Source organism: Pecten maximus, chromosome 12 (genome assembly GCF_902652985.1).
Source record: "Pecten maximus chromosome 12, xPecMax1.1, whole genome shotgun sequence".
Lineage (NCBI taxonomy): Eukaryota > Metazoa > Mollusca > Bivalvia > Pectinida > Pectinidae > Pecten > Pecten maximus.
The window spans coordinates 35,335,569-35,361,782 of NC_047026.1; the positions used below are offsets into that span (position 1 = coordinate 35,335,569).

The following is a 26,214-nucleotide window of genomic DNA, read 5'->3' on the forward strand; positions in this document are numbered from 1 at the left end:
TGCATATAGTTTTTGTGATTCATACATGAAAGAGAACTATAGTTGTAGATTTCATACTCGTAACTGTAGATTTGATACTCATTAAAGCAACTACAACTGTAGATTTCATACTTATTAAAGCAACTATTACTAGATTTCATACTCATTAAAGCATCTATAACTAGATTTCATACTCATTAAAGTGACTACAACTGTAGATTTCATACTCATTAATGCGACTATATCTGTAGATTTCATACCCATTAATGCGACTATATCTGTAGATTTCATATTCATTAAAGTGACTATAACTGTAGATTTCATACTTATTAAAGCAACTATAACTGTAGATTTCATACTTATTAATGTGATTATAACTAGATTTCATACTCATTAAAGTGACTAAAACTAGATTTCATACTCATTTAAGCGACTATAACTGTAGACTTCATAATCATTAAAGCGACTATAACTGTAGATTTCATACTTATTAAAGCAACTATAACTAGATTTCATACTTATTAAAGCAACGATATCTGTAGATTTCATACTCATTAGGGCAACTACAACTAGATTTCATACTCATTAAAGCGACTTTAACTGTAGATTTCATACTCATTAAAGCAACTACAACTGTAGATTTCATACTCATTAATGCGACTATAACTAGATTTCATACTCATTAATGCGACTTAAACTAGATTTCATACTCATTAAAGCGACTACAACTGTAGATTTCATACTCATAAATGCGACTCTAACTAGATTTCATACTCATTAAAGCGACTATATCTAGATTTCATACTCATTAAAGCGACTATATCTGTAGATTAAAGTGACGATAACTGTAGATTTCATACTTATTAATGTGACTATAACTAGATTTAATACTCATTAAAGAGACTATAACTAGATTTCATACTCATTAAAGCAACTATAACTAGATTTCATACTCATTAATGTGACTATAACTAGATTTCATACTCATTAAATCGACTATAACTGTAGATTTCATACTCATTAAAGCGGCTATAACTGTAGATTTCATACTCATTAAATCGACTGTAACTGTAGACTTCATACTCATTAAAGCAGCTATAATTGTAGATTTCATTCTCATTATTGTGACCATAACTGTAGATTTCATAGTGTTGGGAATCGGATGTGATTTCCTAATCGATTAATCGGCATAATCGGAGAGCCCCTTCCGATCGATTATCGATTATAATCGGATAGTATGTAAATCAGAGTTATTTATTATGTATTATGAATATTTGAAAAATGTATTGTGAATTCATGATTAAAAGTTTAAAACAATATTAACAAGTTTCCAATGAACATACCAGATTAATAGAAATAGAAGAAGTCATACGAGATGTTGTTGTTATTATTTCCCATCCACAATCTGTATAATACTCATATTAATTGGTACAGAAATCCAGTATTTGAAACGTCAACGTAATCCAAAACTTAAGCCATTGTTCAAAGTTGTAACGTAACAGACCAGTCAGTATGTAACTTTTGGTTTCGTTTACTTTAGCATGAATATCACCGGCAAACGTTGAAATTCAAATTGAAACTGAAACAAGTCACTTGATAAGCCATCATACGAGAGAGAAAAAATACGTCAACTTATCTTTATTAACATATCAGCGAAGGCGACAAACTGCCGCCTTCATATCGAGGTTTTCTTTATTTGGAGGCCCTTTTTAGCCCACCATCATCAGATGGTGGGCTATTCAAATCGCCCTGCGTCCGTGGTCCGTCGTCCGTCCCTCCGTCCGTCCGTCCGTCCGTCCGTCCGTAAACAATTCTTGTTATCGCTAATCCTCAGAAAGTACTGAAGGGATCTTTCTCAAATTTAATATGTGGGTTCCCCTTGGTGCCTAGTTATGCATATTGCATTTTGAGACCAATCAGAAAACAACATGGCCGACAGGCAGCCATCTTGGATTTTGACAATTGAAGTTTGTTATCGCTATTTCTGAGAAAGTACTGAAGGGATCTTTCTCAAATTTCATATGTAGGCTCCCCTTGGTGCCTAGTTATGCATATTGCATTTTGAGACCAATCAGAAAACAACATGGCCGACAGGCAGCCATCTTGGATTTTTAGCCCACCATCATCAGATGGTGGGCTGTTCAAATCGCCCTGCGTCCGTGGTCCGTCGTCCGTCCGTCCCTCCGTCCGTCCGTCCCTCCGTCCGTAAACAATTCTTGTTATCGCTATTTCTCAGAAAGTACTGAAGGGATCTTTCTCAAATTTCATATGTAGGTTCCCCTTGGTGCCTAGTTATGCATATTGCGTTTTGAGACCAATCTGAAAACAACATGGCCGACAGGCAGCCATCTTGGATTTTGACAATTGAAGTTTGTTATCGCTATTTCTGAGAAAGTACTGAAGGGATCTTTCTCAAATTTCATATGCAGGTTCCCCTTGGTGCATAGTTATGCATATTGCATGTTGAGACCAATCTGAAAACAACATGGCTGACAGGCAGCCATCTTGGATTTTGACAATTGAAGTTTGTTATCGCTATTTCTGAGAAAGTACTGAAGGGATCTTTCTCAAATTTCATATGCAGGTTCCCCTTGGTGCCTAGTTATGCATATTGCATTTTGAGACCAATCTGAAAACAACATGGCCGACAGGCAGCCATCTTGGATTTTGACAATTGAAGTTTGTTATCGCTATTTCTGAGAAAGTACTGAATTGATCTTTCTGAAATTTCATATGTAGGTTTCCCTTGGTGCCTAGTTATGCATATTGCGTTTTGAGACCAATCTGAAAACAACATGGCCGACAGGCAGCCATCTTGGATTGTGACAATTGAAGTTTGTTATCGCTATTTCTGAGAAAGTACTGAAGGGATCTTTCTCAAATTTCATATGCAGGTTCCCCTTGGTGCTTAGTTATGCATATTGCGTTTTGAGACCAATCTGAAAACAACATGGCCGACAGGCAGCCATCTTGGATTTTGACAATTGAAGTTTGTTATCGCTATTTCTGAGAAAGTACTGAATGGATCTTTCTGAAATTTCATATGTAGGTTTCCCTTGGTGCCTAGTTATGCATATTGCGTTTTGAGACCAATCTGAAAACAACATGGCCGACAGGCAGCCATGTTGGATTTTGACAATTGAAGTTTGTTATCACTATTTCTGAGAAAGTACTGAATGGATCTTTCTGAAATTTCATATGTAGGTTTCCCTTGGTGCCTAGTTATGCATATTGCATTTTGAGACCAATCTGAAAATAACATGGCCGACAGGCAGCCATCTTGGATTTTGACAATTGAAGTTTGTTATCGCTATTTCTGAGAAAGTACTGAATGGATCTTTCTGAAATTTCATATGTAGGTTTCCCTTGGTGCCTTGTTATGCATATTGCGTTTTGAGACCAATCTGAAAACAACATGGCCGACAGGCAGCCATCTTGGATTTTGACAATTGAAGTTTGTTATCACTATTTCTGAGAAAGTACTGAATGGATCTTTCTGAAACTTCATATGTAAGTTTCCCTTGGTGCCTAGTTATGCATATTGCATTTTGAGACCAATCTGAAAATAACATGACCGACAGGCAGCCATCTTGGATTTTGACAATTGAAGTTTGTTATCGCTATTTCTGAGAAAATGCTGAAGGGATCTTTCTCAAATTTCATTTTGAGGTTCCCCTTGGTGCCTCATTATGCTTATTGTATTTTGAGATCAATTGGAAAACAATATGGCCGACAGACCGCCATCTTGAATTTTGACAATTGAAGTTTGTTATCTCTATTTCTCAAAGTACTGAATGGATCTTTCTCAAATTTCATAAGTAGGTTCCCCTTGGTCCCTTGTATTGCATTTTTGGACCAGTCTGTCCTGAAAACAACCTGGCAAACAAACAGCCATTATCGTTCAATCTCAGATTTCTTATATAGCTAGGATTCCCTTGTTTGAAAAGTACTGGATGGATGTCTCAATTTGCACAGATTAGTAAAATGAAGGGAAAAGTAGAGAAAAGATCAATCTGACATGGAACCTATGAAGATCATTCAATGGTGGGCGCCAAGATCCCTCTGGGATCTCTTGTGATAATTGAAGTTTGTTATCGCTATTTCTGAGAAAGTACTGAAGGGATCTTTCTCAAATTTCATATGTAGACTCCCCTTGGTGCCTAGTTATGCATATTGCATTTTGAGACTATTCGGAAAACAACATGGCCGACAGGCAGCCATCTTGGATTTTGATAATTGAAGTTTGTTATTGCTATTTCTGAGAAAGTACTGAAGGGATCTTTCTCAAATTTCATATGTAGGTTCCCCTTGGTGCCTAGTTGTGCATATTGCATTTTGAGACCAATCGGAAAACAACATGGCCGACAGGCAGCCATCTTGGATTTTGACAATTGAAGTTTGTTATCACTATTTCTGAGAAAGTACTGAAGGGATCTTTCTCAAATTTCATATGTAGATTCCCCTTGGTGCCTAGTTATGCATATTGCATTTTGAGACCAATCGGAAAACAACATGGCCGACAGGCAGCCATCTTGGATTTTGACAATTGAAGTTTGTTATCGCTATTTCTCAGAAACTTATGAAGGGATCTTTCTGAAATTTCATATAAAGGTTCCTCTTGGTGCCTAGTTATGCATATTGCGTTTTGAGACCAATTGGAAAACAACATGGCCGACAGGCAGCCATCTTTGATTTTGACAATTGAAGTTTGTTATCGCTATTTCTCAGATACTTATGAAGGGATCTTTCTCAAATTTCATATGTAGGTTTCCCTCGGTGCCTAGTTATGCATATTGCATTTTGAGACCAATCAGAAAACAACATGGCCGACAGGCAGCCATCTTGGATTTTGACAATTGAAGTTTGTTATCGCTATTTCACAGAAAGTACTGAAGGGATCTTTCTGAAATTTCATATGTAGGTTCCCCTCTGTGCCTAGTTATGCATATTGCATTTTGAGACTATTCGGAAAACAACATGGCCGACAGGCAGTCATCTTGGATTTTGACAATTGAAGTTTGTTATCGCTATTTCTCAGAAAGTACTGAAGGGATCTTTCTGAAATTTCATATGTAGGTTCCCCTCAGTGCGTAGTTATGCATATTGCATTTTGAGACCAATCGAAAAACAACATGGCCGACAGGCAGCCATCTTGGATTTTGACAATTGAAGATTGTTATCGCTATTTATCAGAAATTGCTGAAAGGATCTTTCTGAATTTCATTTGTAGGTTGCCCTCTGTGTCTAGTTATACATATTGGATTTTGAGACCAGTCAGAAAACAACCTTGCTGACAGGCAGCCATCTTGTATTTTGAAAATTGAAGTTTGTTATCGCTATTGTACAGAAGGTACTGAAAGGATCTTTCTCAAATTTCATATGTAGGTTCCCCTTGGTCCCTGGTATTGCATTTTGGGACCAATCGGAAAACAACATGGCCGACAGACAGCCATTATCGCTAAATCTTAAATTTTATATATAGGTTCCCCTTGTTTGAAAAGTACTAGATCTAGAGGGCTGTTTCTGAATTTACACAGATTAGTAAGACTTAGAAGAAGGGAAAAGTAGAGAAAAGATCAATCTGACATGGAACCTATAAAGATCATTCAATGGTGGGCGCCAAGATCCCTCTGGGATCTCTTGTTTACTTTTCCAAATCCAAAATATTTCCATACTAAAGGTACTCGCACCTGGGTGGTGGAATAATTCCGCCTCATGTGTCACCGTCTCGAGTGCCTCCATTTTGTTCAAGCGTATGAGTTAAACAGACGCTTTATAACTGTATATGAGTGCGTGAAGCGTTTTCGTGACCGGAACAGTGACTAACAAAGAAACCAACACAGGGCACTTATTCCGGAAACGCCGCATTTTTTACCGGGGATATTTTCAATGGAAATTTCACGAATCGATTATTGAATTTAACAATCGATTATCGCTGTATTTTGGTAATTTCGATTAATTTTCGATTATAATCGATAATCGGCCCACCACTAAGATTTCATACTCATTAAAGCAACTATAACTATAGATTTCATACTCATTGAAGTGACTATATCTATATTTCATACTCATTAAAGCGACTACAACTGTAGATTTCATACTCATTAATGCGACTTAAACTAGATTTCATACTCATTAAAGCGACTTCAACTGTAGATTGTATACTCATTAAAGCGACTACAACTGTAGATTTCATACTCATTAATGCGACTTAAACTAGATTTCGTACTCATTAAAGCGACTACAACTGTAGATTTCATACTCATAAATGCGACTCTAACTAGATTTCATACTCATTAAAGCGACTATATCTGTAGATTTCATACTCATTAAAGCGACTATAACTAGATTTCGTACTCATTAAAGCGACTATATCTGTAGATTAAAGTGACGATAACTGTAGATTTCATACTTATTAATGTGACTATAACTAGATTTAATACTCATTAAAGAGACTATAACTAGATTTCATACTCATTAAAGCAACTATAACTAGATTTCATACTCATTAATGTGACTATAAATGTAGATTTCATGCTCATTAAAGCGACTATATCTAGATTTCATACTCATTAAAGCGGCTATAACTGTAGACTTCATACTCATTAAATCGACTATAACTGTAGACTTCATACTCATTAAAGTGACTGTAACTGTAGATTTCATACTCATTAAAGCAACTATAACTATAGATTTCATACTCATTAAAGCAACTATAACTGTAGATTTCATACTCATTAAAGCAACTATAACTGTAGATTTCATACTCATTGAATGGTGATTTCTTTTTATAGATTGTGAAATAGGTTTCAGATATAGCCACTGTGATACATGAACTTACACCCTAATCATGTTACGTGTATATATTTAAACAAAATGTGACTTAAATGCATTTTGTGGATACTATGGACTCACAAATGAATACTACCAATAAAATGCTCTTTTTGCCAAAACAACAGTCTAAGATCCCCTGGATTACCGGGTTTAAATATCATTGTTAGTAGTTAATGGGTCAGAATTTATACACACCTATTTTCTGTTCTCTTAAAGCCATTACTACTGTAGATTTCGTACACATTTTAATGGTGATTTCTTCATATACATAGTGAAATGGGTTTAATATATAGTGATATACAATGTTCTTTTAAGTTTTGTACATGTATATGTTCATGGTGTTGAAAACAATGCTTCACGAAAACAGCTGAATGGAGTCTGGTGGGTGCTAGTGAAAATGTTCGCCGAGTTCTGTTTATGAGAGGTAACGTTTGTATTGTAATGTTATTGTTTTGCACTGATTCAGGTATTTTTCAACCGTGATTTTCAGCTATAGTTGCTTATAATACAGATCCTTGATGTAGTAGTTGCCACATATGAAGCTTTTAAGCTCGGCTTACTTTTCCAGTGTCACCTATGGCCAGGCTTTACATGAGCTTGTGTCCTTCCATACGTAACTCCACTGTTCTCTGTACAACTCCTCTGTATCAACTTCAACGCAACGTGAGGTCCAAGAAGAGGACAAAGGCCTTGACAATCTTGAAAGACTGTAGTACTATTGTAGTATACATTGTACATAGGAATGTACTTGATAGCCGTGTAACGGTACTGAATTGTTGGCCATAAAATTTTGACATGGCAGCCATTTTGTAACATAATTGTGGAATCATGATTTTATGAACAACATATATTTCAAACTTCTTGAGACAACTGGTAGGATTTGGCTCTAATATTCTTGAAATGATATTTTGATATGACACCCACGCAGCCATTTTGTAAAATGATTGTGCAATGATAGTTTCGTGGACAGCATCAATTTCAAACTTATTGAGACAAGTTCCACCAGTGGGATTCGGCTCTTAATATTCTTGAAATAATATTTCAATGGTCCTGACCAAGTGTTGTTATCATACAGGTCTGTTTGATATCAAAGTTGGCCACCATCTTGAAAAACACATTTAAAACTTCTTCTCACTGGTGTTAGTTTAAACAATATTTTATTAATATTCAAGTACTTACACACAACATAATACAATACATTAATGTTATATATGTGGTATTGGAAAACAAGCTAAAAGATTATACTCTTATACTAAATTCCTTTCCATTGGTGTTATCGAGTTGGAAATTGAAGGGAATCAAACCGACAAAGTGTTCCACCACTGGGATTCAGCCTTAACCTTCTAAAATGATCCAGAGATGGTCTTGATCATGTTTTTATTATTCAGGTTGCTCAGAAGTCCAAGATGGCGACCATGACCAACATACATGTATAATTACAATTGTTATCAGTACCACTATTTACTGCTACGTACTGAGTACATGTATACTCGTTGGAAATCTTTCAAGATGGTGGCCATCGTTAATTTCAGGATCATTTCAGAAAAGACTCATCTGAATCCTTTGGTACTTGAGAAAAAGATTTACGTAGTCGTACGGCTCACGACCAATAAACACATGGCTATATACAAGTGTATGATAGGTCGCCATAAAGGTGTCTGCGTCTGGTTCATAGAAATAGAATATTAGTCCCTACTCCACCTATATAGATGTAAGGACTAATATTTGTTCTTTGAATACTAACCAGATGCAGACAGACACCTGTGGTCACCCTGTTCTTCTGGGTAACTTAAAATGGCTTCATCTGGATCGAAATGTTACAGTATTTGATAAAACAAATTAACACTGCTCAGATGTGATTTCTGATATTATAATAGGTATTGAGGATTCAATGGGTAAACATGCACGTATGCTAAATACAAGATGTACCAGTGGCTGTCTGGATCTCCTGTGAAGGTAAAAAAACGTACATGTACAAAAAATATACTGTACATGTACTGTATATGATTTACAATGCTCCCAGTACAAAAAGGAATACATCAGTATAAATGTAACTTGACTCTTAGGTAACTGGTATCACCGGTACCCTGTTCTACATCAAATATCTATAACCACACAGCTGTAAGACGATTCACAATAATTATTGTACTTGTCGCCACCCAATTAATATTAATGCTACCCACCGCCTCGCTCCCCAACAGGATAATCTAAAGTCACAAGAATAGGTAGCTTGGAAATGATGAAAATTGTACACAGAAATATATAGTTTATTTCATGATTTCCTTGAAATATCAATGTCGGTTGGTTCAATCAAGAACATTTGTAACGGCCAAACAAAAAATGTCTTAGCAGTAAAATCAATGTATGTGTCCAACTGTTATGGTATGGACGTATCTTCGTTGTTGTCGATATGGTTGAATACCTGAAGAATCTTTACCGAGAGTAAAGATATTCGGTAATTGAAGAATAAGGAATGGAGATGAATGGTTCCCTGAAGGGATACCCGTATCGTATCGCAAAGACGTCCTCAATGGACCAATTATGTTAAAGCCACCTCAGTGAACATATTACTACCTTTCACTTGTGTGACGTGTATTTCTTGTATAACCTTGACAGGGTTGCCCTTGCATTGATTAATGTCTTAAACCCCGGGGCCGGGTGTGATTAGGTAAAACTGAGGTCAGTAGATAGGCTATGGAATCTCTATATTTTGTAGGAGTATTTGAACGTTAAATGGAGGTACGGATTTAAACCATCTTACACAAATAAAGATAGTTAATCTCATACTGAAAAAATACATTACAAACATGTGAAATTTATTTTCCTAAACAACTTGATTTGTTGGGGTGTTTTTTTTAACTTTTTATTTAACTTGAGTCTAAAGAATTTCGTATTAGTTCTTTGCGAAAAGCTCCGGATTCTCATTGTCTGTTCAAATGAACAATGTTTGTTCCTCAACTATCATGCCGTTTAAACGTTATTTGTAAACTAAATTAATATGAATTAAATCAACTTACTGTAGTCATTACAACATGACAAAAATCTGGCATTGATTTGGTGTCCCTGTGTGAGTTTATACAATAAATACTGTAAGTTGGTGAAGCTGAAAGGATAATTACGACAACGGACAAATGGCCATTGTTCTATAGTGAGCCGTGCAGGTGTTCATTTGTTTCAACCTTCCTGATCCATGCCTCCCTACTTGGATTCCTCATCTCCAGCATGCACATGCAAAGCAAACTTCGATTCTCAGAGACGGCATTATGGCATCCATGTGCATCGACATTACAGATCTACTGGTGTCTCCACAGATCTACTGGTGTCTCCACAGACCATGTTTACAGATCTACTGGTGTCTCCACAGATCTACTGGTGTCTCTACAGATCTACTGGTGTCTCCACAGACCATGTTTACAGATCTACTGGTGTCTCCACAGACCATGTTTACAGATCCACTGGTGTCTCTACAGACCATGTTTACAGATCCACTGGTGTCTCCACAGACCATGTTTACAGATCTACTGGTGTCTCTACAGACCATGTTTACATATCTACTGGTGTCTCCACAGACCATGTTTACAGATCCACTGGTGTCTCTACAGACCATGTTTACAGATCTACTGGTGTCTCTACAGACCATGTTTACAGATCTACTGGTGTCTCCACAGATCTACTGGTGTCTCCACAGACCATGTTTACAGATCTACTGGTGTTTCCACAGATCTACTGGTGTCTCCACAGACCATGTTTACAGATCTACTGGTGTCTCCACAGACCATGTTTACAGATCTACTGGTGTCTCCACAGACCATGTTTACAGATCTACTGGTGTCTCTACAGACCATGTTTACAGATCTACTGGTGTCTCCACAGATCTACTGGTGTCTCCACAGACCATGTTTACAGATCTACTGGTGTTTCCACAGATCTACTGGTGTCTCCACAGACCATGTTTACAGATCTACTGGTGTCTCCACAGACCATGTTTACAGATCTACTGGTGTCTCCACAGATCTACTGGTGTCTCCACAGACCATGTTTACAGATCTACTGGTGTCTCCACAGACCATGTTTACAGATCTACTGGTGTTTCCACAGATCTACTGGTGTCTCTACAGACCATGTTTACAGATCTACTGGTGTCTCCACAGACCATGTTTACAGATCTACTGGTGTCTCCACAGATCTACTGTTGTCTCCACAGATCTACTGGTGTCTCCACAGACCATGTTTACAGATCTACTGGTGTCTCCACAGATCTACTGGTGTCTCCACAGATCTACTGGTGTCTCCACAGACCATGTTTACAGATCTACTGGTGTCTCTACAGACCATGTTTACAGATCTACTGGTGTCTCCACAGACCATGTTTACAGATGTACTGGTGTCTCTACAGACCATGTTTACAGATCTACTGGTGTCTCCACAGATCTACTGGTGTCTCCACAGACCATGTTTACAGATCTACTGTTGTCTCCACAGACCATGTTTACAGATGTATTGGTGTCTCCACAGATCTACTGTTGTCTCCACAGACCATGTTTACAGATCTACTGTTGTCTCCACAGACCATGTTTACAGATGTATTGGTGTCTCCACAGACCATGTTTACAGATCTACTGGTGTCTCCACAGACCATGTTTACAGATCTACTGGTGTCTCCACAGATCTGGTGTCTCCACAGACCATGTTTACAGATCTACTGGTGTCTCTACAGATCTACTGGTGTCTCCACAGACCATGTTTACAGATCTACTGGTGTCTCTACAGATCATGTTTACAGATCTACTGGTGTCTCTACAGACCTTGTTTACAGATCTACTGGTGTCTCCACAGACCATGTTTACAGATCTACTGGTGTCTCCACAGACCATGTTTACAGATCTACTGGTGTCTCCACAGACCATGTTTACAGATGTACTGGTGTCTCTACAGACCATGTTTACAGATCTACTGGTGTCTCCACAGATCTACTGTTGTCTCCACAGACCATGTTTACAGATCTACTGGTGTCTCTACAGACCATGTTTACAGATGTACTGGTGTCTCTACAGACCATATTTACAGATCTACTGTTGTCTCCACAGACCATGTTTACAGATGTATTGGTGTCTCCACAGATCTACTGTTGTCTCCACAGACCATGTTTACAGATCTACTGTTGTCTCCACAGACCATGTTTACAGATGTATTGGTGTCTCCACAGACCATGTTTACAGATCTACTGGTGTCTCTACAGACCATGTTTACAGATCTACTGGCGTCTCCACAGACCATGTTTACAGATGTATTGGTGTCTCCACAGACCATGTTTACAGATGTATTGGTGTCTCCACAGACCATGTTTACAGATCTACTGGTGTCTCCACAGATCTACTGGTGTCTCCACAGACCATGTTTACAGATCTACTGGTGTCTCCACAGATCTACTGGTGTCTCTACAGACCATGTTTACAGATCTACTGGCGTCTCCACAGACCATGTTTACAGATCTACTGGTGTCTCCACAGACCATGTTTACAGATGTATTGGTGTCTCCACAGACCATGTTTACAGATCTACTGGTGTCTCTACAGACCATGTTTACAGATCTACTGGTGTCTCCACAGATCTACTGGTGTCTCCACAGACCATGTTTACAGATCTACTGGTGTCTCCACAGACCATGTTTACAGATGTACTGGTGTCTCTACAGACCATGTTTACAGATGTATTGGTGTCTCCACAGACCATGTTTACAGATCTACTGGTGTCTCCACAGACCATGTTTACAGATCTACTGGTGTATCCACAGACCATGTTTACAGATCTACTGGTGTCTCCACAGACCATGTTTACAGATCTACTGGTGTCTCCACAGACCATGTTTACAGATCTACTGGTGTCTCCACAGATCTACTGGTGTCTCTACAGACCATGTTTACAGATCTACTGGTGTCTCTACAGACCATGTTTACAGATCTACTGGTGTTTCTACAGACCATGTTTACAGATCTACTGGTGTCTCCACAGATCTACTGGTGTCTCCACAGATCTACTGGTGTCTCCACAGACCATGTTTACAGATCTACTGGTGTCTCCACAGACCATGTTTACAGATCTACTGGTGTCTCCACAGACCATGTTTACAGATCTACTGGTGTCTCTACAGACCATGTTTACAGATCTACTGGTGTCTCCACAGACCATGTTTACAGATCTACTGGTGTCTCCACAGACCATGTTTACAGATCTACTGGTGTCTCTACAGACCATGTTTACAGATGTACTGGTGTCTCTACAGACCATGTTTACAGATCTACTGGTGTCTCCACAGACCATGTTTACAGATCTACTGGTGTCTCCACAGACCATGTTTACAGATGTACTGGTGTCTCTACAGATCTACTGGTGTCTCCACAGATCTACTGGTGTCTCCACAGATCTACTGGTGTCTCCACAGACCATGTTTACAGATGTATTGGTGTCTCCACAGATCTACTGGTGTCTCCACAGACCATGTTTACAGATGTATTGGTGTCTCCACAGATCTACTGGTGTCTCCACAGATCTACTGGTGTCTCCACAGATCTACTGGTGTCTCCACAGACCATGTTTACAGATCTACTGGTGTCTCTACAGACCATGTTTACAGATGTACTGTTGTATCCACAGACCATGTTTACAGATCTACTGGTGTCTCTACAGACCATGTTTACAGATCTACTGGTGTCTCTACAGACCATGCTTATATATCCACTGGTGTCTCCACAGATCTACTGGTGTCTCCACAGACCATGTTTACAGATCTACTGGTGTCTCCACAGACCATGTTTACAGATCTACTGGTGTCTCTACAGACCATGTTTACAGATCTACTGGCGTCTCTACAGACCATGTTTACAGATCTACTGGTGTCTCCACAGACCATGTTTACAGATCTACTGGTGTCTCTACAGACCATGTTTACAGATCTACTGGTGTCTCTACAGACCATGTTTACAGATCTACTGGTGTCTCCACAGATGTACTGGTGTCTCCACAGACCATGTTTACAGATCTACTGGTGTCTCTACAGACCATGTTTACAGATCTACTGGTGTCTCCACAGACCATGTTTACAGATCTACTGGTGTCTCTACAGACCATGTTTACAGATGTACTGGTGTCTCCACAGACCATGTTTACAGATGTACTGGTGTCTCTACAGACCATGTTTACAGATCTACTGGTGTCTCCACAGATGTACTGGTGTCTCCACAGACCATGTTTACAGATCTACTGGTGTCTCTACAGACCATGTTTACAGATCTACTGGTGTCTCCACAGACCATGTTTACAGATGTACTGGTGTCTCCACAGACCATGTTTACAGATCTACTGGTGTCTCTACAGACCATGTTTACAGATCTACTGGTGTCTCTACAGACCATGTTTACAGATCTACTGGTGTCTCTACAGACCATGTTTACAGATCTACTGGTGTCTCTACAGACCATGTTTACAGATCTACTGGTGTCTCCACAGATCTACTGGTGTCTCTACAGACCATGTTTACAGATCTACTGGTGTCTCCACAGACCATGTTTACAGATCTACTGGTGTCTCTACAGACCATGTTTACAGATCTACTGGTGTCTCTACAGACCATGTTTACAGATCTACTGGTGTATCCACAGATCTACTGGTGTCTCCACAGACCATGTTTACAGATCTACTGGTGTCTCTACAGACCATGTTTACAGATCTACTGGTGTCTCTACAGACCATGTTTACAGATCTACTGGTGTCTCCACAGATCTACTGGTGTCTCTACAGACCATGTTTACAGATCTACTGGTGTCTCCACAGACCATGTTTACAGATCTACTGGTGTCTCCACAGATCTACTGGTGTCTCCACAGACCATGTTTACAGATCTACTGGTGTCTCTACAGACCATTTTCAAATCTGTTTTGAATTCGCCTCCTTTAATTTGTCAGTATTACGAACAGTAAAAGAGCATTCGACTGAAACTGGTCTTCTCTCTAATCATGTAAAACGCATGTTACATTTTTTGTAAAATCTAAATCCAACCACTGGTACCAGTGTTACGTTTCTATATCTCACAGTTTGTATATCTAACAATTCCACCACTGGTACCAGTGTGACGTTTGTATATCTAACACCTCCACCACTGGTACCAGTGTGACGTTTCTATATCTAACAATTCCACCACTGGTACCAGTGTGACGTTTCTATATCTCACAGTTTGTATATCTAACACCTCCACCACTGGTACCAGTGTGACGTTTCTATATCTAACAATTCCACCACTGGTACCAGTGTGACGTTTGTATATCTAACACCTCCACCACTGGTACCAGTGTGACGTTTGTATATCTAACACCTCCACCACTGGTACCAGTGTGACGTTTGTATATCTAACAATTCCACCACTGGTACCAGTGTTACGTTTGTATATCTAACACCTCCACCACTGGTACCAGTGTTACGTTTGTATATCTAGCAATTCCACCACTGGTACCAGTGTGACGTTTCTATATCTCACAGTTTCTATATCTAACAATTCCACCACTGGTACCAGTGTGACGTTTCTATATCTAACAATTCCACCACTGGTACCAGTGTTATGTTTGTATATCTAACACCTCCACCACTGGTACCAGTGTTACGTTTGTATATCTAGCAATTCCACCACTGGTACCAGTGTGACGTTTGTATATCTAACACCTCCACCACTGGTACCAGTGTTACGTTTGTATATCTAACACCTCCACCACTGGTACCAGTGTTACGTTTGTATATCTAACACCTCCACCACTGGTACCAGTGCGACGTTTGTATATCTAACACCTCCACCACTGGTACCAGTGTGACGTTTCTATATCTAACAATTCCACCACTGGTACCAGTGTTACGTTTGTATATCTAACACCTCCACCACTGGTACCAGTGTGACGTTTGTATATCTAACACCTCCACCACTGGTACCAGTGCGACGTTTGTATATCTAACACCTCCACCACTGGTACCAGTGTTACGTTTGTATATCTAACAATTCCACCACTGGTACCAGTGTTACGTTTGTATATCTAACACCTCCACCACTGGTACCAGTGTTACGTTTGTATATCTAACAATTCCACCACTGGTACCAGTGTGACGTTTCTATATCTAACACCTCCACCACTGGTACCAGTGTGACGTTTCTATATCTCACAGTTTGTATATCTAACACCTCCACCACTGGTACCAGTGTGACGTTTCTATATCTAACAATTCCACCACTGGTACCAGTGTGACGTTTGTATATCTAACACCTCCACCACTGGTACCAGTGTGACGTTTGTATATCTAACACCTCCACCACTGGTACCAGTGTGACGTTTGTATATCTAACAATTCCACCACTGGTACCAGTGTTACGTTTGTATATCTAACAATTCCACCACTGGTACCAGTGTTACGTTTGTATATCTAACACCTCCACCACTGGTACCAGTGTTACGTTTGTATATCTAGCAATTCCACCACTGGTACCAGTGTGACGTTTCTATATCTCACAGTTTCTATATCTAACAATTCCACCACTGGTACCAGTGTGACGTTTCTATATCTAACAATTCCACCACTGGTACCAGTGTTATGTTTGTATATCTAACACCTCCACCACTGGTACCAGTGTTACGTTTGTATATCTAGCAATTCCACCACTGGTACCAGTGTGACGTTTGTATATCTAACACCTCCACCACTGGTACCAGTGTTACGTTTGTATATCTAACACCTCCACCACTGGTACCAGTGTTACGTTTGTATATCTAACACCTCCACCACTGGTACCAGTGTTACGTTTGTATATCTAACACCTCCACCACTGGTACCAGTGTGACGTTTCTATATCTAACAATTCCACCACTGGTACCAGTGTTACGTTTGTATATCTAACACCTCCACCACTGGTACCAGTGTGACGTTTGTATATCTAACACCTCCACCACTGGTACCAGTGCGACGTTTGTATATCTAACACCTCCACCACTGGTACCAGTGTTACGTTTGTATATCTAACAATTCCACCACTGGTACCAGTGTTACGTTTGTATATCTAACACCTCCACCACTGGTACCAGTGTTACGTTTGTATATCTAACAATTCCACCACTGGTACCAGTGTGACGTTTCTATATCTAACACCTCCACCACTGGTACCAGTGTTACGTTTGTATATCTAACAATTCCACCACTGGTACCAGTGTGACGTTTGTATATCTAACACCTCCACCACTGGTACCAGTGTGACGTTTGTATATCTAACACCTCCACCACTGGTACCAGTGTGACGTGTCTATATCTAACACCTCCACCACTGGTACCAGTGTGACGTTTGTATATCTAACAATTCCACCACTGGTACCAGTGTTACGTTTGTATACCTAACACCTCCACCACTGGTACCAGTGTGACGTTTATATATCTAACAATTCCACCACTGGTACCAGTGTTTCGTTTGTATATCTAACACCTCCACCACTGGTACCAGTGTGACGTTTGTATATCTAACAATTCCACCACTGGTACCAGTGTTACGTTTGTATATCTAACACCTCCACCACTGGTACCAGTGTTACGTTTCTATATCTCACAGTTTGTATATCTAACACCTCCACCACTGGTACCAGTGTGACGTTTGTAAATCTAACACCTCCACCACTGGTACCAGTGTGACGTTTGTATATCTAACACCTCCACCGCTGGTACCAGTGTGACGTTTGTATATCTAACACCTCCACCACTGGTACCAGTGTTACGTTTGTATATCTAACACCTCCACCACTGGTACCAGTGTGACGTGTCTATATCTAACACCTCCACCACTGGTACCAGTGTGACGTTTCTATATCTCACAGTTTGTATATCTAACAATTCCACCACTGGTACCAGTGTTACGTTTCTATATCTAACACCTCCACCACTGGTACCAGTGTTACGTTTCTATATCTCACAGTTTGTATATCTAACAATTCCACCACTGGTACCAGTGTTACGTTTCTATATCTCACAGTTGTATTACACCGCTGCCACCCGTTCAAAATTAATTGAACAACAAGTTATGTAAGATTATATTTACACTTAATTTACAACATCATAACTCATGTAAATTCCTCAATTAATATCCAAGCACTCAACACCAGTCTCCAATCTTTCTATGACTTATTGTAAAAAGAATTTATATAAAAAATATATCATGAAATGAATATTGTTGGTTAATTTGTATAAAAATCAGCAGAAGACAGACATGAGGGATACACAGATGTACAGCTCATAGCGATGGGCTTAGAAGTGTTGTCGTCCAGCCAGACAGATCGTGTGTTAGTGTGTCCGTCGTAGACTGGCTAAACTGTCATATAGAGGTATAAAAACTGTCAATATGGATGTTTGTGATAACCAAAGTAGCTCAAAATAGCCATGTACGAGACAGCCATACAATGCAGAAAAAAGCAAGAGACCAAAGGTCACAGGACTCTCGAGTCATTCCCCGCAGAATTAGCTTTGTATTTCTATTAGATTTACGATTTATTCATTTGCGATATCAACTCTAAATTGTGTGGGTTATAAATATATATAGCCTGTTTCGATTTTCCCTGGACAAAATGATGTCGCAACTGAGTAAGAATCAACTTTAACATGAAACACTGTATTTTCAAATATCGGGGTTTAGCGGAAACAATACAACATTCTTACATGTACGTAGCTATGACATAAACGCGAGATGAAATTAAATACTCGAGATTTAACTGGAGAGGCTGAGAGACGGGACATGTTATTCCCTTCTTAGTGGATTAGCTGCAGGTAACTAGTGTATAAAGCAGTTATCAATCGCTTAATTTGGGTTAGAAAAAAAATACAATTCTCCAAAAGTTGATGTGCACGCATTGCTATTACTTGCCAGATGCTGAATTCTACGGGTTATAATTTTGCGGGAAATGTTACCACAAATTTCAAGTGTCTATAACTATCACATGTCTATAGGCTATAGGCCTGTGTGAAACCAAACAAAACACCAAATTAAATTTCAATGATCTGTTGAATTTTGCGGTATATAAATCTAAATATAGATTTAAACGATCATAATCAGCACACAAAGATAAGTGTAATAAATGACTTTAATATACGAGTAATACAAATAATGTTCTGATCACAATTCATTAGTTTATAGCTAAACCGCACCTTGCAGTTCTGTGAAATCTATCATTGAACCCGAACCGATTTTCTTTTATGCGTTATTTTATTATTAGAAGAAAAGAATGTATGTATACAGAAAATGTATATTACTAAGACCCACGTACATTTCCTTCTGATTCCGAGAGTTTCATTGGTAGTTACAGATCGGAAATAGCATTTTTGTACGTCCTATTAACAGCCAGGGTCATTTAAGGACGTACCTGGTTTTAGAGGTGGAGGAAAGCCGGAGTATCCGGAGAAAAATGCAGGATTATATCAACAGTTACATGCAAATAGGTATCAAGATGGAACCTATTACAGCTCATTTCGTTTTTTCAACTTAATTGTGGGAATAAATCCCATTTGTCAGTTTTCGTTAAATTATGAGGTTGATGCAACCGACCGTACCTCCTCTCATCCCTCTCACTTCTCATATACCTCTCACTCCTCTCGTCCCCCTCATTCTTCTGATCTCTCTCATTCCTCTCACCCCTCACACTCCTCTAAATCCTCTCATTCCTCTCACCCCTCACACTCCTCTAAATCCTCTCACTCCTCTCACCCCTCACACTCCTCTAAATCCTCTCACTCCTCTCACCCTCACACTCCTCTAAATCCTCTCACTCCTCTCACCCTCACACTCCTCTAAATCCTCTCATTCCTATCACCCCTCTCACCTCTTTCACCCCTCACACTCCTCTCACCTCTCACACTCATCTCACTCATCTAACCCCTCTCACTCCTCTCTCCCCTCATCCCTCTCAATCCTCTTACCCCTCTACCCTCCATCCCACTCATCCCTCTCACTCCTCTAATCCTAAGATTGTCAGCAATATCAATGAGTGTAGTAGGACTCGAGCACCATTTGCTAAAGCGTTGATTGTTTATCAACATCTGGATATCGCGAATATTGTAAGTTTTTCTTATTTCAATTTCCTAACGTCAATTTGTTATGTCCTTGGAAAGGTAATAATGGATTTTTGATTTGTCTCGGTAGTGATTATACTTACCAAATGATTTTATATAGTCCCACAGCATATTGTCTATGTATTGTCGTTATAGAGGAGGGGGAACAATATTAATCCATATTTCATAGATTAGAAATGATATTCACATTTTGTTTTTACTGAAGCTGAAGACGTTTACCCTTTCGGAACGCCTGGCATCCGTAAACCGTTTTTACTTTCAAGTGACTTAATATATTGAAGTGCATTTGTCACCTAGTGTTTGTTGTGTATTGGCTCAAGTGGCCAATCACTTAGCCCAAGTCTTCATATACCTTATGTCTGAACTATACACGCGAGCAGTTCATTACCTCCGGCGTAAGCTTCCCTTGACGCTCCAGAAGAAAATACCATCGCCAGGTATCACCGATCAGTTGACATACAAATACAGACAGACCTAGCTTTGTGCATACTAGTCTTCTGGAAACGTACTTGATAATGGAGCTAAGTGGACAAGAAGATATTAAAAAGGACAGTGACGATACTCGGATAGTTGGGAAGACAAATGAAGGCTTCGATAGCGATGTTGTTAAGGTAAGCGCATGCAGGGAATGTTAGGCCTTGTCACCACGCAATTTGTAATAACGACGCAATTTGTAATAAAAATCTCAAAGTCTTTTTGTCGTTATTACAAATTGCGTGGTGACAAGGCCTAGATAACCCAGGACTGTGTGCATCTGTAATGGGTTTTTTAGCAATCATTATAGTATGTTTCTTTTTTATATATATAAAGCTGTGCTTTCTAAACACTTTTGTGTTTATACCTGTTTTAGCGTGACAAGTATTTTGTTACGTAATGACCGTCTGGCCGAGTCGCGGCATAAGCGGTCACTATATCTGGTACCAATTGAGAAGTAACCATTTTTTTTTATAAAATGAACGAAATAAAACATATTAATGTATTATCGGATTTAGGAATGATCTGTAATTAGGTAATATATCGATAATACTGCTACTGATACAGCCAACAGTGAATATGAAAGTCCACTACACACATACATGGTATTTACTATGACCTGATTGAGCGAAAACGAACGTATGACAGGTCCTGTGTATGCATATGAATGAGGTAATATAAGGGGTTCCACACAAGGTACTTGTCTTATGAATATTATCTCGGGACTGTCGGGATAATATTGAGGGGAAATGGTGAACATCCTGTTGTGCTTAAATGTATGCTCATCCTCGCATAACAGCACATGTCTTGATACCAAACACACATGCATAATTGACCCATGTTTTAGTAGTTTCATATTATCTTGGCTGATCTTAATCGATCATTTGTAACTTAGAACAGTTATGATAACATCATGACATATTGACAGCTACCATGAGGTATGACGATTAATTGATTTGAAAAGTACTGCCGAGTTAACATGGGGTATGACGATTAATTGATTTGAGTAGTACTTCTGAGTTAACATGGGGTATGAAGTCTGGTTGATTAGAGTAATACCTCTGAGTTAACATGGAGTATGACGACTGATTGATTTGAGAACTTCAGAGTTACCATTGGGTATGAAGTCTAATTGATGTGAGCGGTACTTCAGAGTTACCACGGTGTATGACGTCTGATTGATTAGAGAAGTATTTCTGAGTTATCAGGGAGTATGACGGTGAATTGATATGAGCGGTACTTCTGTGTTACCTTGGGGTATGACGGTGAATTGATGTGAGCGGTACTTCTGAGTTACCTTGGGGTATGACGGTTAATTGATGTGAGCGGTACTTCTGAGTTACCTTGGGGTATGACGGTGAATTGATGTGAGCGGTACTTCTGAGTTACCTTGGGGTATGACGGTTAATTGATGTGAGCGGTACTTCTAGTTACCTTGGGGTATGACGGTTAATTGATGTGAGCGGTACTTCTGAGTTACCATGGGGTATGACGGTGAATTGATGTGAGCGGTACTTCTGAGTTACCTTGGGGTATGACGGTTAATTGATGTGAGCGGTACTTCTGAGTTACCTTGGGGTATGACGGTGAATTGATGTGAGCGGTACTTCTGAGTTACCATGGGGTATGACGGTGAATTGATGTGAGCGGTACTTCTGAGTTACCTTGGGGTATGACGGTGACTTGATGTGAGCGGTACTTCTGAGTTACCATGGGGTATGACGGTGAATTGATGTGAGCGGTACTTCTGAGTTATCATGGGGTATGACGGTTAATTGATATGAGCGGTACTTCTGGATGGGGTATGACGGTTAATTGATATGAGCGGTACTTTTGAGTTACCATGGGGTATGACGGTTAATTGATGTGAGCGGTACTTCTGAGTTACCTTGGGGTATGACGGTTAATTGATGTGAGCGGTACTTCTGAGTTACCTTGGGGTATGACGGTGAATTGATGTGAGCGGTTCTTCTGAGTTACCTTGGAGTATGACGGTTAATTGATGTGAGCGGTACTTCTGAGTTACCATGGGGTATGACGGTGAATTGATGTGAGCGGTACTTCTGAGTTACCTTGGGGTATGACGGTTAATTGATGTGAGCGGTACTTCTGGATGGGGTATGACGGTGAATTGATGTGAGCGGTACTTCTGAGTTACCTTGGGGAATGACGGTGAATTGATGTGAGCGGTACTTCTGAGTTACCTTGGGGTATGACGGTTAATTGATGTGAGCGGTACTTCTGTGTTACCATGGGGTATGACGGTGAATTGATGTGAGCGGTACTTCTGAGTTATCATGGGGTGTGACTGTTAATTGATGTGAGCGGTACTTCTGAGTTACCTTGGGGTATGACGGTTAATTGATATGAGTGGTACTTTTGAGTTACCTTGGGGTATGACGGTTAATTGATATGAGCGGTACTTCTGAGTTATCATGGGGTGTGACGGTTAATTGATATGAGCGGTACTTCTGGATGGTGTATGACGGTTAATTGATATGAGCGGTACTTTTGAGTTACCTTGGGGTATGATGGTTAATTGATTTGAGAAATATTTCTGAGTTATCATGGGGTGTGACGGTTAATTGATATGAGTGGTACTTCTGAGTTACCACGCAACGGTTGTATACACATCTAACATGGGGTTTTATGGCTAATTTATTTGGGTAGTATATGACGGCAACTTGACTTTATTCAAATTGTACACATGTAATATATCTACAGTACGATTTATTTTCTACATGTCAAAAAAATGTATCATAACTTTTGTTATTGCTGGTTTTATTTCGTTCGTTCTGAACTAATGTTCTTTAAACAAATGAATTACATTAACTGTGTCTGTGTAGACCTATATAACGACCGTTATATAATCATTATCCATGAATCCGAGGTTGGATCTCATTAATAAGTTGAAAATGCTGTTCTAGTAAAAGTCAATATGAACCTGTTTGTTCAAAGCATATATGCTTTGACGCAAGGTGATGTTTTAAAAAGTAATACATGTATGTAAATAGATTCACCTTAAAAAATATCTCTTAACCCTCAATTTGAATTAAAGATATTTGAATTTGAAAATACATATGTCACTAAATGGTTTGACGTCATACAAGCTTGTTCTGGGTGCATGTGATGCGGACATTTGTAAAATGAGACATGTTTACAATACTTTAAAATTGCTGTCAAAATGTCAAGTACAATTTTTAAGTTACACCTTGGTACGATGTCACGTGATTACAACAGGAACATTTCATTTTTTTTAAATAGTTGTCATTCAGGTTAATGTTAGTGTGATGTATACACGCAAATGATTGATTATTCCTTTCTTTTTATCGTTTGTTACTTTTATTATCCAACGTCTTCAGTATTTTATGATAATTTACATTTATATAAGATTTACTGATTTAAAAAGGTTGATTAAGTATTGCTTCTCTACGGAAGCGTATTAGGGCCACTATAAAAAAAAATTCGTACGTACGAATTAGTAATCCGTACGTACGAATTAGTATTCCGTACGTACGATTTAATATTTTTTTTGATATTGGCCCTAATACGCTGCCGTACTTCTCTGACACGTAATATTGATATAATATATCTATCATTCAATGTATGCTTTTTTGCATTTTCATATTCATATTCAAATATTTGATTGAACCAGAACGTGGGCCCATGAGGAGGCAGGTATACAGAGGATTGTACAAAACAACCATACATAACAAAAACATGTATACAATGTAAACAAAATGGATCTGACAACCTAGATATTATGCATACGCCATTCGGAGATATCCTCTAGTAGTGGACGCTCTGTTTGATGATGTTTATATGCATATAAAGAAATCGTCCTATAGCTTATCGGGGTCAAAACTGGGTGTATATAATTATAAGGGTACTGAAAGAGTGCAAGTTGTAAATTCTAGTAAAAATGCCTCATGGACTGGCTAAACGTTTTCTCTTTGAATTTATTTCTTTTGTCAAATGCATTAAAGGGGCATTTCTTCGTTCGGACATCAGAAACATGCACAATTTCTGTTGATGAAATATATGTCCGAACGATGTTAATATAAGTGTTTGTACCTACATATAATGAAATGTACGGGGAAAAGGCATTTCGTATACAAATACCGAATATCTTTGCGGTAATTAGTGATACTTCGGGTCGAATTAAGAATTTTCAGGACTTCATACTCGAAGAACTTTGGTTTATCTTGAGAGTAAAACTGCCGTATTAATGTAAAGATTATAACTTTTACTACCTGGAAAAATACACATTTTCCAGTAAGTTTAATTTTGACGATCTACACGTTATGCAAACGAAGCAATGTCCCTTTAATAATATACTTAGCAAAAGTTGTTAAAATAGTTTTATCTTCATTTGTGACCAGCCAGATAAAGTTAGAATCATCTAGAAAAGTAACTAGATTTGGATATCTTTTGAACAATGGCTGCATGAGGTCATTTCTAAGTTTCTAAGTCATAATATATACAGCTTGTTACGAAGTGGTGTTCATCTTTAACTAAGTTTGTAGAGCAGAGTATACCTAATCGCTTTGATCTTTCCAATAAGGGCTCTGTGTGCCGCCCTGTTTAAACCCTGAGGCAATATGTCAAAACCCTTAATTTACATAATGCCTGTATGTGTATGAAAATTTTAAATTTCAGGTAGGATTCCATTTTAAATAAATTGTAGGTATCAAGTTTGCCACTTTTGGAATCAATGTTATTTTTCTTGGTGGCACTCATGAACTCCGGAGTAATGTGATGTGAATGTGTTTGTTTAGCCTTTGGGCTGAGGATATGGTTTTTCGGCACGTTAAGCTGGTTTAATAGATAATAAACCGAGGAATACCGTGTTTGTATATGGTTATTATGTAACTGTCTGTTACAGGTATATGTATCATACAACAGACCCTCTGTGAGCTCCTCAAGTCTTTGATAATAGTTAATTATGAATAGAATTATAGTGAGATAAAGAGGAGAGTGGCTAGTTCCTGACATCACTGCGATATTACTCGTTTTGATTTATCTACACGTACTCCTATGCATATCAAATATTTGATATGCGATGCTTCTGAATTTGTTTTTCTGGAGATATTTTCACCAATAAAGTTGTTAGCTCCAGCACACGCAGCAGAATTTGTTTTGAACATTTGGACTCTAATGATATGACATTTTTGTCCTTTTTAAGTGACACAGCTTCGCTTCATAGTGTAATATGGCCTGGTTTCCTGCAAAACTACGACATAAATTTGTTTTACTATTTCGACTGTAAATTCCATACCGAGGCATCTCCCGTGTTTATGTTTTCTGCACCTCCTACACTCTTATGTATATTTTAATTATATGTATACAGTGCTAAAATAAATTATTCATCGCCGTTACAGGTGTTATGAAATAATTAGAATGATCATTTCAACCGGTATACTGACACCGTCCTCGGGATTATTAAAATGATTTTGATGTCATTATAGTGCGGACTATTGATACATGTATATACTTTACTGTCTGACAAATCGTGTAAGGTTCACATCAGGGAACTACAATGTAAACAAATAATGCATTATAAACGACAACACAGTTATAAAGATATCGGTTACATATGTAAATGTATGCTATGTCAAACATCGTATTAAAACAGAGACGTATATACCAACTAGCTCGTAATCCATTAAAATAATACTGTGCACGTACATACACTTGATCCATCAAGCGTGACGATCTCTTGTTAGCATAAGGTAATTTGAAATCATCAGTTACGTTGGTTAAAGTGAAGAGTATGGTAACAAACTGTCATAT

At 38.7% G+C, this 26,214-nt stretch overlaps 1 protein-coding gene across 1 annotated transcript in view; it reads left to right on the forward strand.

The window, feature by feature from the left end:
* Positions 1 to 20,278: 20,278 nt before the first annotated feature.
* Positions 20,279 to 26,214, forward strand: part of LOC117339377 (solute carrier family 23 member 2-like) — a 30,297-nt gene continuing 24,361 nt past the window's right edge. Inside the window, exon 1 of the mRNA XM_033900935.1 lies at positions 20,279 to 20,558. Within this exon, the coding sequence (XP_033756826.1) occupies positions 20,463 to 20,558 (96 nt within the window). The 5' untranslated portion in view covers positions 20,279 to 20,462. The remainder of the gene's footprint in view (positions 20,559 to 26,214) is intronic.